The sequence below is a fragment of the Periplaneta americana genome, unplaced genomic scaffold (genome assembly GCF_040183065.1).
Source record: "Periplaneta americana isolate PAMFEO1 unplaced genomic scaffold, P.americana_PAMFEO1_priV1 scaffold_29, whole genome shotgun sequence".
Lineage (NCBI taxonomy): Eukaryota > Metazoa > Arthropoda > Insecta > Blattodea > Blattidae > Periplaneta > Periplaneta americana.
This window is the reverse complement of record NW_027185510.1, coordinates 1,713-16,057: the sequence shown is the minus strand read 5'-3', so window position 1 is coordinate 16,057 and position 14,345 is coordinate 1,713. Positions and strand designations below refer to the sequence as shown.

Below are 14,345 nucleotides of genomic sequence, written 5' to 3'. Positions count from 1 at the left end.
TTACCCCTCCTGACGCCTATGTTAGATTTTTAGATCTTGGATGATCAAAGTTGTCTTTGAGTGCCCGTTTATATTCAGCAACATTGTAGCCTGTAGTATTGTAAGGCAGTTTTCGTTACCCTCTCTTGTCAGATGTATGGGGGTTCGGGGTACTGTTAGCATTGCACGGGTTGTGAGATGATGGTTTACTATTTGGCGAGATTGGTGCTGATGTCTGAAGGGGCGGAAAGTTAGCTGCTGGGCTACCCTGAGTGTTATTGTTCGTTCTAAGGATAGTGGCATAAGTAGTGTGCCCTTTAAATATTTGTTTCGCCTGATATTTGGATACTGGGAGACTTTGTATGGTATCGGCAATATTTTTTTCTAGGTTATAATTCGGGCATTTATCCAACTCCGTATTATAATGGGCCTGTTTGCAATTTACACAACAAGGTTTCTCTGATTGACATTCAGCTGTGGTATGAGGGCCTCCGCATTTCATGCAATGAATAGCGTTGTGACAAAACTTGGACTTGTGATTTAATAATCCACAATTATTGCATTGTATAATTTGCTCCTTATATACATGCACTACACGTCTCTGATAATATAAGACCACGTATTGAGGGAGTTTCTGTGATCGAAATATAAGTTTAACTTTAGAGGAAGGTTTGTAAATCGTTTTTCCATTCTCGTCCGTGGATTTATAATTCAGGCGGTAAGCGTTTGTGACCATAAATCCTTCAGATACCGAAATATTGGTTATAATATCCGTGATTGAAATGTCTGGGTCAACTCCACCAATGATCCCATGCACCATGATATTGTAATTGGGTATGAATGACTTCGTCTGAAACAGCTCATCGAAATCAGAATCAAGGAATTTGTTAGCCTGGTCGGCTGAAGTAAAGTGTATTTCAAGTTGATTAAATCCTGACTTGAAAATTTGCAAAACGTCATAATTATTAGTGTATAGCCATTTACCGAACTTCATCGGATGCATCTTATTGATGTTCACAGTCTTGCTTCTAATAGTGACAAAGAAGGGTCCAGAATCTGAAAATATATATTGATAAGATAACTGAGGTTTCATTATATCAGACCTATCCTGGTTTTCGTTAGATCTAAGTGATGAAAGGGGCTTGGTACTGGTTAGTGATTGTTGCTCAATCGGAAATGATGTAATGGGCAGAGCTTCCTCCATGATTTCCGGAATGTTTTCCATGTATGAGTAGTAAGAGACCCCCGAAGGGGCTCTAGATTATCGAACAAAGAATAAATAATATGAAAGCGTGAAAAAAAAGGCTTAATAAAAACACTGAAACACTGTCACTGAATCTAGACACTTCTCTACTACAAACTATTACACAAAAATATAGAACCACTTGCACACGTCTAACTAGTAGCGTATCTCAAGTAGAAGTGATGTATGAGCATCAAATGGCTTCAATGACGTCACAACCCAGTTAACCACGCCAGTCTCCTTACAAATGTGTCAAGTAGCAATGATTTTCATGTGCATTGCCCTCCTTCAACATATTGTAACAGCTGGTCTGCTGTATTTGGTGTTATAGCTTAGCGAGTATAACTAGGTACTTGCGTATAATATATTGTTTCAAATTCCTGAACCAGTCATTAAGAAGGGAAGGTTGAAAGAGTCTGGCAATGAAAGGAAAAAGTTAGAGGCAGCAGGAAATCAATATATGATTCTAAATAACTTTCATTCATCTACCTGCAAAGAAACCATATTTATTAAAGGTAAATCTATGCTGTGTAGGCTGTATGTGTATGTTAATTTGAAAATTTATATGTTACCGGTAATACCGTTAAAACCCGAAATCCGTCAAAACCAGTTTCATCTAGTAAAAACTAGCTTAAATGTGTGCGTGTATCTAATGCCTACTCACTTCACTTCACAGTGGGCCAGAATCGACCCAAAATGGGACAAAATTATTTTATGTCTCTATTGTTTTCTTGGATGCATAAAATCAATAGTTATTCAATAGTTTTCACTTTTTCTTTAAGTTAAAAGCACTTTCACAACATAATAGTTTTTTATTCAATATCTGATTCCTCATCATTACATTTTCATTACTGACATTTTCTTCATGAATGGCACTTTCTTCTTCTTCCTCACTAGAGTCTTTCAATAGTTGTAATCCTTCCTTCCACAAGGAAGTTTTGTATTTTTTATGTGACTTTCTTGATATTTGAAATGAGAAGATCGGAAGATATGAGAAGGTTGTTGACTAAATCTGTCATTGTATTTTTACGAGTACTTTTCCTTGTGTGGGGCTCTCGATATATTTTGATATCTTTATTATGAGCCTCCTGAACCTCCTCAGATAACTGTGAAATTGGAAGCAGAGCTGAGTTAATAATCTGAGACTCATGGATGAGAATTTTGTGTATGCTAGCTGGGAGGTTAAACTAGGGATACTTCTGAATGAACAATTTTGCATTTTCTAGCGTATATTGATCCAAAGAATCAATTTTAATATATCTTCCGTTAGAAATTACTCGAAGAACAACTGCAAAACGTATAATTAAGTCTTTATCTATCCCAGTGATGAATATGTTAATTCGGGATTTGAGAAGAATCTTCTAGGAGTATTCCGTTGTTTGAGGTTCCACTCTCTCCTGGTTTAGGTTTGTCCACAAGAAGTCCCATCTCATTTGGAAACCGACTCTGAATTTCTTCCTATCTCCTATTCAACATGTTTTAACAGCTGTGGCTACAGCCTTGAAAGAGAGCTAATGGCAGATATTAATAAAACTGCTTGAGAGTGAGTGAGATGTATCGGACAACTCAGTGAGTGGTAAAGGGTCGAGTGAGTGATTAGTCTGAATTTCATATTAATAAATATTTTCCCCTCCTGGACATATCTCACTCGTGACTCTGAGTTGTTACTCGCATTTTATCGCCTAGACATAGCTGTGCAAGTTATCAATGTTTAGACTAGAGCTCCTTGCAGAGGGAAGTCTTCCTCACATTCGATTTGTAAATATACTTTTGTTTCTATCATAGAGGAGGAAAGTGTGCAGTTTCAAACTTCATTTGTTAATATTTTGAAACAACACCACATATTATTCACTAAATCAGTTACCGGAAATGAGAAATAGGAAGTCTTTTCCTCTTCACAAAAAAAAAAAAAAAAAAATCTTATGAATGTGTAACAATATAATGTGATGATAAACTTACCTATATGTATACGCTGTATATTTTTAGTATTTCATGTCTAATGACTCGTCTGAGTGATACAACCTGTTCGGTAATTCTACTCTATCTTCCTTCACTTCGTCCTACAGTAATGAAACTTCATAATCTTCAAATAGGTGTTTAGTTACATCGTGCGATATAAGGCAGCACAATATGATCAAAGACAATTTCCATTGTAACTCTTATTTTGCTACGGAAAATTGGAAATTGTTGCTTCACTTGGCCGAAACACCTCTATAATCGCACGTTCTTTCGTTACCGGTATATATTTATTGTAGGCTCTTTGCTGTGGAGTGATGGTAAAGTAATAAGCCAAGGAGCAATTCTGTGGCTCCAAGGCAAAATGTGTTAGGCCTCTATGTCATTTCTTTCACTTTTCAAGAGCGAGCATGTACAGATATAATTTGAATAACCTTATAAAATCGTAGGAACTGTGTTTCATAACAATGGATTAGACAAAAAAATAATAGAGATATACATGTTATCTTTTGCCACAATAAAGATTCCAGCAGGATGCACACATTATCACAAAATCTCATTTTCAACAAAAATTTAAATATCATGTTTTGCCTTGGAACCACATAATTCCATAGCCCATATCACCTAGAAGAAGTGCATTGGCATTATTGCCAATCATTACTCTAGAAACATCCGAATTTCTCCATATAGGCCTAATATAGAAATAATTATCCACGCTTGTGAATTCTTCCTTGACATTGCAGGTAGCTCGTACATTAAAGCTCGCAATACCTTTTTGTTTTGCTAAAATACTCATCGGCATGTTGATTTTTTTAAATAAAAATATTGGTATAATTCACAGCTTCAATGACGTCAGGAAATGAATACTTCCTTTTTGCATTCTGTAACTCTTGGACAGTTGTTGGAAATTGAAAGCAAATAAATGCAAACAAAGCAAATTATCACATCTCATCTCATTCAGACGCTAAATAACCTGAGATGTTGATACAGCGTCGTAAAATAACCTACTCCAGGGTAACTTACGTTAGTCGGCAAACTCGCTAGCTGCTGATCAGGAACTGCACTCGGGCTTGGGTTAGATTTTTCCTTGGACTGATTACCTGGTTGAGTTTTTTTTTTTCCGAGGTTTCCCCAAACGTAAAGCAAATGCCAAATAAACTATAGCGAATCCTCGGCCTCACTTCATCTCACCAAAGGTCTATAAAATATGCAATAATATTTCTCGACCAATAAAGAAAACCATGCATCCTATTTTCACCAACATATTATAACAGTAAACAGAAAAAAATTCAATATTGTGATGGTACGATATATTGCTGTCCTGTGCTGTGGCATCATGGTCTAAGGCATCCTGTCTAGGACTCGCGTTACGGAATGAACATGGTTCGAGTCCTCATGGGGGAAGAAATTTTGTCATAAAATTTCGGCCAGTGTATGGGACAAGTGCCCACCCAGCATCGTGATGCACTTAGGGAGCTACGATAGGTAGCAAAAATCCGGTTTCACAAACTAGCTACAACGGCTGGGAGGATCATCGTGCTAACCACACGGTACTTCTATTCTGATTGGATGATCGTCCACCTCTGCTTCGGCACGTGGACGTAAGGTCAGTAGCCGGCTGGTCGGTCTTAGCCCTTCATGGGCTGTAGCACCAAGGATTTACTTTTTTACGACATATTGCTTCGTTTTCTTTCGTAATATTATGTCAGATGGTATCACTTTTGACTAATTTCTTCTGTGGCCAACATCACATTGAGGTTTTCTATTCCCTGTGTAAAAAATCTCTGGTAAGGACACAGCTGAAATGACGTCAATAATAGGCACGACTTTGTCTTAGGCAGCAGAGTTGTGCTGAATGTGCTCGATTGCATTGTACATCCTCATGCTCACGACACATAATTTGATAATTTTTTTATAAGTAGAGACCTTTTGCTCCACCTTCAGGATCTTGGTTTCCGGGTTACAGAAACTGTGAGAGAAAACAGAATGGATGCCTTCACTCTTCAGGATACGAAATTACTACAGAATGCAGTACGAGAGTCCTGCGATTATACATTTGACACTAATAGTGAAATTCTGTTCGTGAAGTGGGATGACAACAGATGTGTACCTGTAGGATCAAACTTTGATGTAGGGGCTTCTGCAAGCAGGTGGGACAGAAATATAAGACAGAATATAAGTGTGCAGCAACAACAGGTCATATTTTTTTAGTAGGTTATTTTATGACACTTTATCAACATCTTAGGTTATTTAGCGTCTGTTTGAGATGAAGATAATAATGCCAGTGAAATGAGTCCGGGGTCCAGCACCGAAAGTTACCCAGCATTTGCTTATATTGGGCTGAGAGAAAACTCCGGAAAAATCTCAAGAAATACGGTAAGTACATGCGTGGAGTGGACCATCATGATTGGTTAGCAGGGAAATATGCCACTTCAATTCATGGAAAAAAGTGGTACTAAGATCTCTTTGTCAGAATGCTGGATATGGCTATAGTAAATGGTTGGATTGTCTACAGAGAAATACATGGACGAGACTCCCTGGACCTACTTGAATTCAATATCTCTAGATATTTTCGAACTGCAAGAGAATGGAGTGCCCTATTCCATCACCTCGATGAGTGAAATTTGGTATGAGGATAGATAGTAGAGGTCATTTCATGGCAAAACGACCCTCTCAGAAACACTGCCAGATGGAATGGTGTAAATGCAGACCAGTAACATTCCGCAAGAAGTGTGATTAAACCCTCTGTCAAAAATGCTTTGAGCCTTACCACACTCGGTAAAGACAGACATTACTGAAATAAATATGTTTCATTATTGCTGCAGCATTGTATTGTTGCATTAAATACTAAAATGTCATAAATAAATTTATTTATATTGGTGTAAATGTTTCTGGTTATACTACATTAAATACACAAAAAAATATATTTACTTTATTGCAAATGAATACGCAGATATCATAAGTGCCCAGCGGTCTATTTATAGACTGGGTGATTTTCAGCTACTTGGTGCACGGCAGAATAAACAAAACATATTCTTGGCATCTTATGGATTAAATTTATGAAATAGATATATTATTTTCGTTCTTTTTTTAATAAAAATAATTTGGGCGTTAATGGGTTAATAAAAACCTAAACTAACCAAACCTAATCTTCGTATATACAAGATGTGTAACTGGAGTACAAAGGGAACTTCATTTGATTAGGAATGTACACGCGAAAATAAATCCAGATAAGGATCACGGTGACACTACAAGAGAAGTCTGTGCATGCGCAGTTTGATCTCAGAGCCAAGTTCTTCCTGTCATGAGCCCCAATGGCGAGCATATTTGGCACTGCTGTATGGTATGCATTATCCAGTTGTTCCAAATGAATAAAAGTTTTTTTTTTTAAGTTGACTCTTCAAATGCCACAGATAGAATAATACAGAGTGGACCCCTCGAACTTTCCTGGTTTCCATTACTTCTAAAAAAGAAACAGAAAGAACAACAATAATAAAGACAATACGCCTTATATCCGCCCTTCATGTCTAAAAAGCGAAGAATCGAGGAATAGAGACTCAATATGGCATATTTGAAATTCTGATGGCATCTGCAGCAAGGCAACATGAAGAGAATGAATGCCAGATCTTCGGGAAATTTTTAGCTAAAAGACGTAGCAATGTTCATCCATAACACAGAGCAAAGTCCAAATGCTATTATAAACAGTTCTTTCTACAGTTTACCGTATACATTGTTCTCAACATTGTACTGTAATGTTCATCCATCACAATGCCTGTTACCATATTAAGAGAGTTCCTTCAATTCTCCTGACCTTGTCAAGCACTGCACTGATTACACTCAATTAAAGCTCAAATTTTTCTAGCATCAAGTACGTCCAATTGGCAAGATGTGGATATGAATTTTCAGGCTCTCTTCATTTTTAAAAATAGTGTTTTATGGTGTTACTTAACCTTTTATATATTGGTAGAAAATAAGAACACCTATCTGTAGACTTCTGACACATTACCTGTGCACTCGGCAGATGCCAAAGTGGTAATTGCCTCGCTATAACTCACTACAAAAATATAAGTTCAAGGAGGCCTACTTAGCACAGCGTAATACACAAATACACTATTACGTTATCCCACAAATTAAATAAACACAACAAAAGCAGGAAATATACCCATTTTCAGAACCACATGACAAGCAGACGTGTTCTTTACTCAGAGAGAAAAATTAAAGTTTTCTGGAAATGTAGTAGTGTAGCGCAGAGTCTTTCTCTCTATCTTTTAACACCATTTTCTCCATTAACTAATGGTCAGAAAACGCACAGAAAAAGTGTTATGCCCTCTCACTGTGAGAGTGTCACATAATAACATTAAAGAACTTATGGTATTATATTATGATATGTTAGGAAGGCAAATCTCGTTGCTCGCAATCACAAGCTTTGTGATGAACTGATGAGAACGCCGCTAACTCTGTCATAAGAGTAGCCAGTATCAACACTCAGCAATCCCCATTCAGACTTAAATTCAAAGAAAATACCGCCAGTCATTGTATCAGCCGGACGCTTGGGAGTTCAGTTTAATTTCAAACGGTAAAGGGTGCAGTTGTTTTGTACCTAGGTGATTTATATTTTAATATTCATTATAATGAGTGAAAGTCGGAAAAATCTCAGTGGTTCTCAATACTAGAAACACCTCTTATTGAGGTTCTGGCTGATATGTAAATCTATTACCAGACAGTACATCTCATTTGACGATATGTGTCAGAGGATGAACTGCATCTAAAATCTCATTAGTGTAATATGTAGCTAGTTAGCGTTGTATGCAATGGAGGGGGAAAGGAACTGGTCACCCTACCCCATTATCTCCTGGCCTAGTTGCCTTATGAGTGATGCCTTGATGGTGTCACTTGTGGGTTCCAGACCTGTCTTCGGACAGTTGACTAAACAACAATACCGGAAACTCGAGAAAGACAAGGCAATAAAAAGAGAGGAAATGGTGAGAAAAAGTGCAAAAATATGTGTTATTTAAAAAACAAACATAGCCAGCTTGTTCCAGTTCGAGTCCAGGTACATCAGAGTGTAATAATGTGGTGAACAGCAGTTACCGAAAATAGTGCAGCGTGTGGTTCATTTTAGTCAGGCGTTTCTGATATTAGAAACAGTAATAATGATGCAGAATCAATTATTTCATTTGATCCAAATGACGCATATAGGGCGAAATAAGGGGCAGAAATATTTTTCTCTGCCTAGAGGCGTCAAGTAGCTAGATTCGACCCTACATGTTAACACACCGGATGATGCAAGAAACATGATGCATGGCACATGGAGCGTGACACATAACGCCATGTTATTTGATCTAATGAGTCATTCAGTGTGGAGTCATCAGATGGAGATCTTCTGCTATTGTCAATAATAAGAATGCGAAGATAAAGGTATAGGTTTCGGATTCATTGGTTCAAAACGTTGAAAATCATGGTGCTTGTAGTGTTTTATTGGTGGAGTTAGAACAGCATCCAGACAAATTCACAGAATATTACAGAATGTCCAAAGAATCATTTGAAGATACAGCAAACTGTGAATATTCCTAATAGATGGAAAACATGTATGAGTATTACACAAGCACATGGACTTTTCACTCTGATTTCTGTTGAAGACTTGGGTAGAAATAGTGTTGGTGCTAGGGTTGCCAACTATTTTTGAAGAAAATATGGGAGACTAAGTGGTCTACAATATTTCACATAAAAAATTGAAAAATTATTAAATTCAGTTAGCGGCACTAAAAACAATTTTATTGTACATTTTGGCAGCTAGGCTTAAATTAAAGTATTTTGAGATATTTTACCTAGCATAATAGTTTCAAACAAATTGTAAAAATTTCCTACATGAGTAATTGAAGTTGACTGTGATTTGCAGTTCTGATTTGATTAAAGTGTCGCGCTCCTTTTTCGAACATCTGAGGATTGCGAGACTTCATATGTGAGTATAGGTATATATCAATGTTAACAAGCTTGTTAAAATTGGCCATAAAGTCATTTAAATATGTGCTCCTGCATATATGACTTACCGGTATATGTCTAAATTGCAGGTAGTAGGCCATTGATGATATAATGAGGAGAGTTCGGCTGGCACCGTGCATCGTGTCCCAGCATAGCTCAGTTGGAAAGAGCGCTCAGCACGCAGAGTTGAGACGTCCTGGGTTCGATTCCCGGTGCTGGAACGAATTTTTCTCAAAATTAATAGGTATCTACATGTTGACTACTAACAAAAAATAGTAGTCTTGATTATTCAATGTGGATGCGAGACCATATATACGAATGTATGTATATATCTGATTACTTAATGTTCATAACAGAAAACACTCTTTGTATAAGCTTAGCTGCACATTCCAGGGCATCTCTGGAACAAGAGAATCCATCATATAAATCACCTTCAACCACGTAAAAATTAAATGTTTCAATTAATTTTTACATTATGCAAAACTAAGGTAGGAAAAAGTTTGAAGAGAAGAGAAATGCGGAAGTCGGGAGACTGTTAAAAATTGGATGGTGCCGTATGTTCAAAAATGGGCGAACCAATGTCCATGATGAAGAGAGAACCTCGACCGAGTATCGTGAATGCAGATCTGATTTGTTTGGTTGACAAAAAGGTTAGAGCAAACCGCAGATTTCCCATGTCAGAGCTTAGTGAGGATTTTCCACAGATTAGTCGTACTCTTGTGTACAAAGTGATTACCAAAGATTTGGGCTACTGGAAACTTTCTGCCAGATGAGTGCCTAAATTCCTTTCTGAGGAACAAAAGGCTCAGTGAATGGGAGCAGCACTGTCCTTTCTTGAGCATTACGAAAGAGAAGGTGATGCTTTTCTCGATCAGATTATGAAAGGAGATGAGACTTGGGTGCGGTATGTGAATGCAGAAACAAAGCTTCAATCAATGCAGTGGGGCCATACTCACTCCCTGAAAAATTCCACAAAGTGTCGTCAAACACTTTCCACGAGGAAACTTGTGGCAACTGTCTTCTGGGACAGAAAAGGAATTTTGCTAATGGAGTTCTTGGAGAGGAATGCCACAATTAATGCTGAGCGTTACTGTAACACACTAACAAACTTGAAAAGCGCAATTTAAAACAAACGTCACAACAAATGTTGAGCTCTGGGGTGATTTTCCTGTATGACAACACCCGGCCGTATACAGCGCGTCATACTGTGACCAAACTCCGAAAGTTCAACTGGGAAGTATTGGATCACCCTCCCTATAGCCCACATTTGGTACCTAGCGATTACCATCTCTTCATGCACATGAAGACGTGACTTGGCTCGAAGTGCTTTGACAATGACGAAGAGTTGAGAATCAGCGTCGTAGGTTGGCCGAATTCTACGATTGTGGAATTTCAAAGCTCGTCAAATGCTACGACAAGTGTCTCAATGTGACTGGAAAATGTGTGGAAAAATAAATTTGAGTGTACAATTTCAAACGTATTCTAACCCAATTCTGTAACGTCATTCACAGGTTTGTAAAAAATAAATGGCTACTTTATGAATAGCCCTCGTAGAACAAAGATACATATTGCTTTCTTATACAAAAACATTCTAGCATCCCCAGAAAGAGTAAGTTACGTACTCGTGCTCAGAGGGCATTCCACATAATGTTAAGATATTTTATTACATAACAGAGTAAAAAGTAAAAAAAGAAAAAGAAAAAAGAAAAAGAAAAAAGAAGAAGAAAAACATATCAGAATAATTGAACTTTAAATTTTCTCTCTAGACAGGAATTTTTAATTGATTTTTTAAAATAAGGAGCATTAGTAAATTGTACACTATCTACCAAAAAGTAATTGCTAGAAGTCATGTTTCTACTGTGCAGTGGTATGCAGACAATAAGGTGACCAGTTGAACTGGCCTGCACAGAGTCCTGATCTCAATCACATTGAGCACCTTTAAGACGAATTGGACCGGCGATTGAGGTTTCGGGAAATTCGGCCAACTTCCATTGTCCAACTGAGTGCCATATTGCAAGAGGAATGGCGACGCATTCCAGTGGATATCCCACACAAACTAGTGGAAAACATGCCTGAAAGGGTGGCTGCTGTTATAGCAACAAGAGGTGGTACCACGAGGTTCTAAAGGGGCAAAAATAGTGCCCAATTACTTTTTTATAGATAGTGTATATTTGGGAATTTAGCTATTAAGTTACCATGTTATAAAGCCTTGCACCGAAATTGCTACTGTGATTATATGCTACAGTTATGATACATTTAGGTTCTGTTAAGCATAATATATGTTTTCTGATCTTTTGGTTTTATATTTATGTCAGTGATGTCAAAGCAAGCGCATTTTTCTGACCTTGACGTCGTGCGCGGGCATCAAGCGCTAAGTATGGAAAGAGGAAAGGTTGTGTATATGAGTAAGCAGCCTGTAGGATTAAGAAAACAGTGGTGCACAAACTTCAAACGGAACGTGACATTTTATGTCGTTATTTTTATATGGCTTCTTTCTGTTTGATATTATCTATATTGTCTGTAAAACAAAAGTACTAATACCAATTTCTTAATATTGCAGTTGTTTTTAAATGTTAATAACATAATTAAGAGTTAAGAAGGAATATTCACATAAATTCCATAGTAGTACAACTATACTGTACTAAATATCCCAAAAAAAGAGATTGAGTATGACATGACAAGTTGTAATTGATATTGATGATACCTTTAGCCCTATAAAAATAATCAATCAACTAATCAAGAAAATATTACAGTACAAAGCAAAGTTACCTAGGTGCTGTATATGTTTTAAGTGTAACTAATATTCCATAACAAAACTCTTACCACATTATGCTTTTAAGGTGATATTGGTGAGCAACTTCCTATCATCAGAATATTAAATTATTTTCTCGAAATGTGCTGAAGCTATAGAGCTGACATTTTTACAACACATGGGGATGTATCTTTTGCTTATGATGTAACAGTAGTTGCTTTGTTAGTCATTCATTTCCATGCGAATATTTTCAAAACTTTCAATACACTATCTTCAGTAATATGCATTTACAGTATATTAAATTAACGAAAACATTCTGTAAGGCTACTAAATAAATAGGCCTGTATCTGAAAATTTCACTTGTCTATAAAGAAAGTTGAGAAAATATTTCTTTTGAACAAAAAAATCAAACTTGTGAAAAATGAACATTAAAATTAAAACTTACATTCTTATAATGCAATACTTCCAGACAAATCTAAAATTTAACATGGATACAGTTTTAATAAGTTCTCTTCCCTTTATCTATTGAATTAGTGCTGACCATCCCTGAACAGGCTCTCCTGAGCTCTAAAGCACGCGCTTGCTCCTATGGGCATCAATTGACATCACTGATTTATGTGAATATAAATTAAATATATTTCGGTTTTTATGTACGAAATTCAATAATACATTGTTATAAATTTGATGGAAGTCAAATACTTTAAATCCTGAATACAACAGTTCTGAAGGGTTATCAAGAGTTTATTCAGGCATAACTTTATTATTCTTTTCTGTAGCAGAGTTGTTGGCATGGATGGAGGTACTATTAGCACTGTATTAACTTCGCACTTTCTTAAACATCAACCATAGTACACCAACTATTTACTTTTCTTACACATACTGCTACCACAACCACTAAAAAGTTTTGATCAACACTTCAACCATTAATGCTTCATTATACTACTCTGATTGCTCTCTGCAATTTTTTTAGTTGGTTATTTAACGACCCTGTATTAACTACTAGGATATTTGGCATTGATTGTATTGGTAATAGCGTGATGGTATTTGGGAAGATGAGGCTGAGGGTTCGTCATAGATTACCCGACATTCGCATTCGTCTTATGGTTGGAGAAAACCTCGGAAAAACTACCAGTAATGAGCGCAAGCTGGAATTGAACCCATGCCCGAGTGCAACTTTGGATCAGCAGGATCCTTGTCCTTGTAAGCTTTTTATTTGTTATACACATTAATGGTAACATTTTCACAATTCACTTTTTTGCTTTAAAAAGCTAACAATTATTGTGTCTACTTACTGATTGATGTCCACGTTTTTCTTCAGTGATACCGTACACCGCAGCATAGAATAATGAATCCACTGAGAACTTGATTTCTTCTTTTCACTTTTCATTTAACAATATTCAAGCATAAACTTTTCAGAAATATTCTCTACTTTTTTTTTACACACTCTTAAAACTTCTTATATTCCTCTTCATACCTCTGTCGCGATTTTGTTGGAATTAATAAATCAGTACAGCTGTTAATGCAATACCATTGACACTTATATTTATAAATAGTCATGGTGACAATACCGACAATAATAACATTCTTCAAATGTTTCTTGCACACGGCCCTCTATATGAATCGATCATCTACAAAGCAAATGTATATAGCTTCAAATGTTTCTCGTACAAGGCCCTCTATATGAATCGATCACCTACAAAACAAATGTATATAGCTAGCAATAAAAATTTTACATTTAGACAATATTCAATTTTACATTATTTTTTTTTATCAAAGCGGATGAAACTTTGTACGGTACACATGTCGTAACTTCATATTACAATAGTAGACTGGTTATCAACTCGGCCTGCAGCCTTGTTTGGTTTGTTTTGTGCATTTATAATCGTTAGTTGAGTGTTTAGTTTTGTGTTGAGGGTTTATATTCGTTTGCTGAGTGTTCCATTTACACAGAAACATTTACATAGACCTAAAAATAGTGAAATAAGTATAGTTGTAGTGTTCAGTTTATTTATCGTTGTTATATTTAGTTGGATAAGTTGTCAATTATGCCTAGGAAGAAAAGTATTAGATCTGTACTTAGTTTTGCTCTGAATGAAAGAAGATGGGGTCCTAAAACAGTGAAACAAATTGAGAAAAAATTCTCGTTTTTCATGAAATTGTTCAAAGTGACCACCAACAGCATCCAAACACTATTGATGCCGCCGAACTGTTCCACGAACTAAGTTCCGTAATGTGTCCAGTGTCATAGCTGCACATGACGTTAAATTTTGATTTGTTCTCGTAGCACATCCAGTGTAGCTGGCGTTTCCCAATAAACAACATCCTTTAGGGTCCCCCATATGTAGAAATTGGTGTTAGGTTTGGGGACTGTGCTGGGTACTCGACAGCACCTCTTCGACCTATCCATTAAGCTACAATTTCCCCGAAAATGAT

At 36.6% G+C, this 14,345-nt stretch overlaps 1 protein-coding gene across 4 annotated transcripts in view; it reads right to left on the bottom strand.

Moving 5' to 3' along the window:
• Positions 1 to 13,913, bottom strand: part of LOC138693971 (putative polypeptide N-acetylgalactosaminyltransferase 10) — a 99,947-nt gene extending 86,034 nt beyond the window's left edge. The window contains exons 1-2 of one of the 4 annotated variants that reach the window (XR_011330654.1): positions 13,205 to 13,913; positions 9,229 to 9,375 (exon numbers count right to left, since the gene is read on the bottom strand). Coding sequence is in view for 1 of the 4 variants with exons in the window: in XM_069817716.1 (XP_069673817.1) it covers positions 9,229 to 9,375; positions 13,205 to 13,299 (242 nt within the window). In the remaining 3 variants the exon portion in view is untranslated. The other 3 variants (XR_011330656.1, XM_069817716.1, XR_011330657.1) reach the window with 3 other exon arrangements.
• Between the last annotated feature and the right edge of the window lie 432 nt (positions 13,914 to 14,345).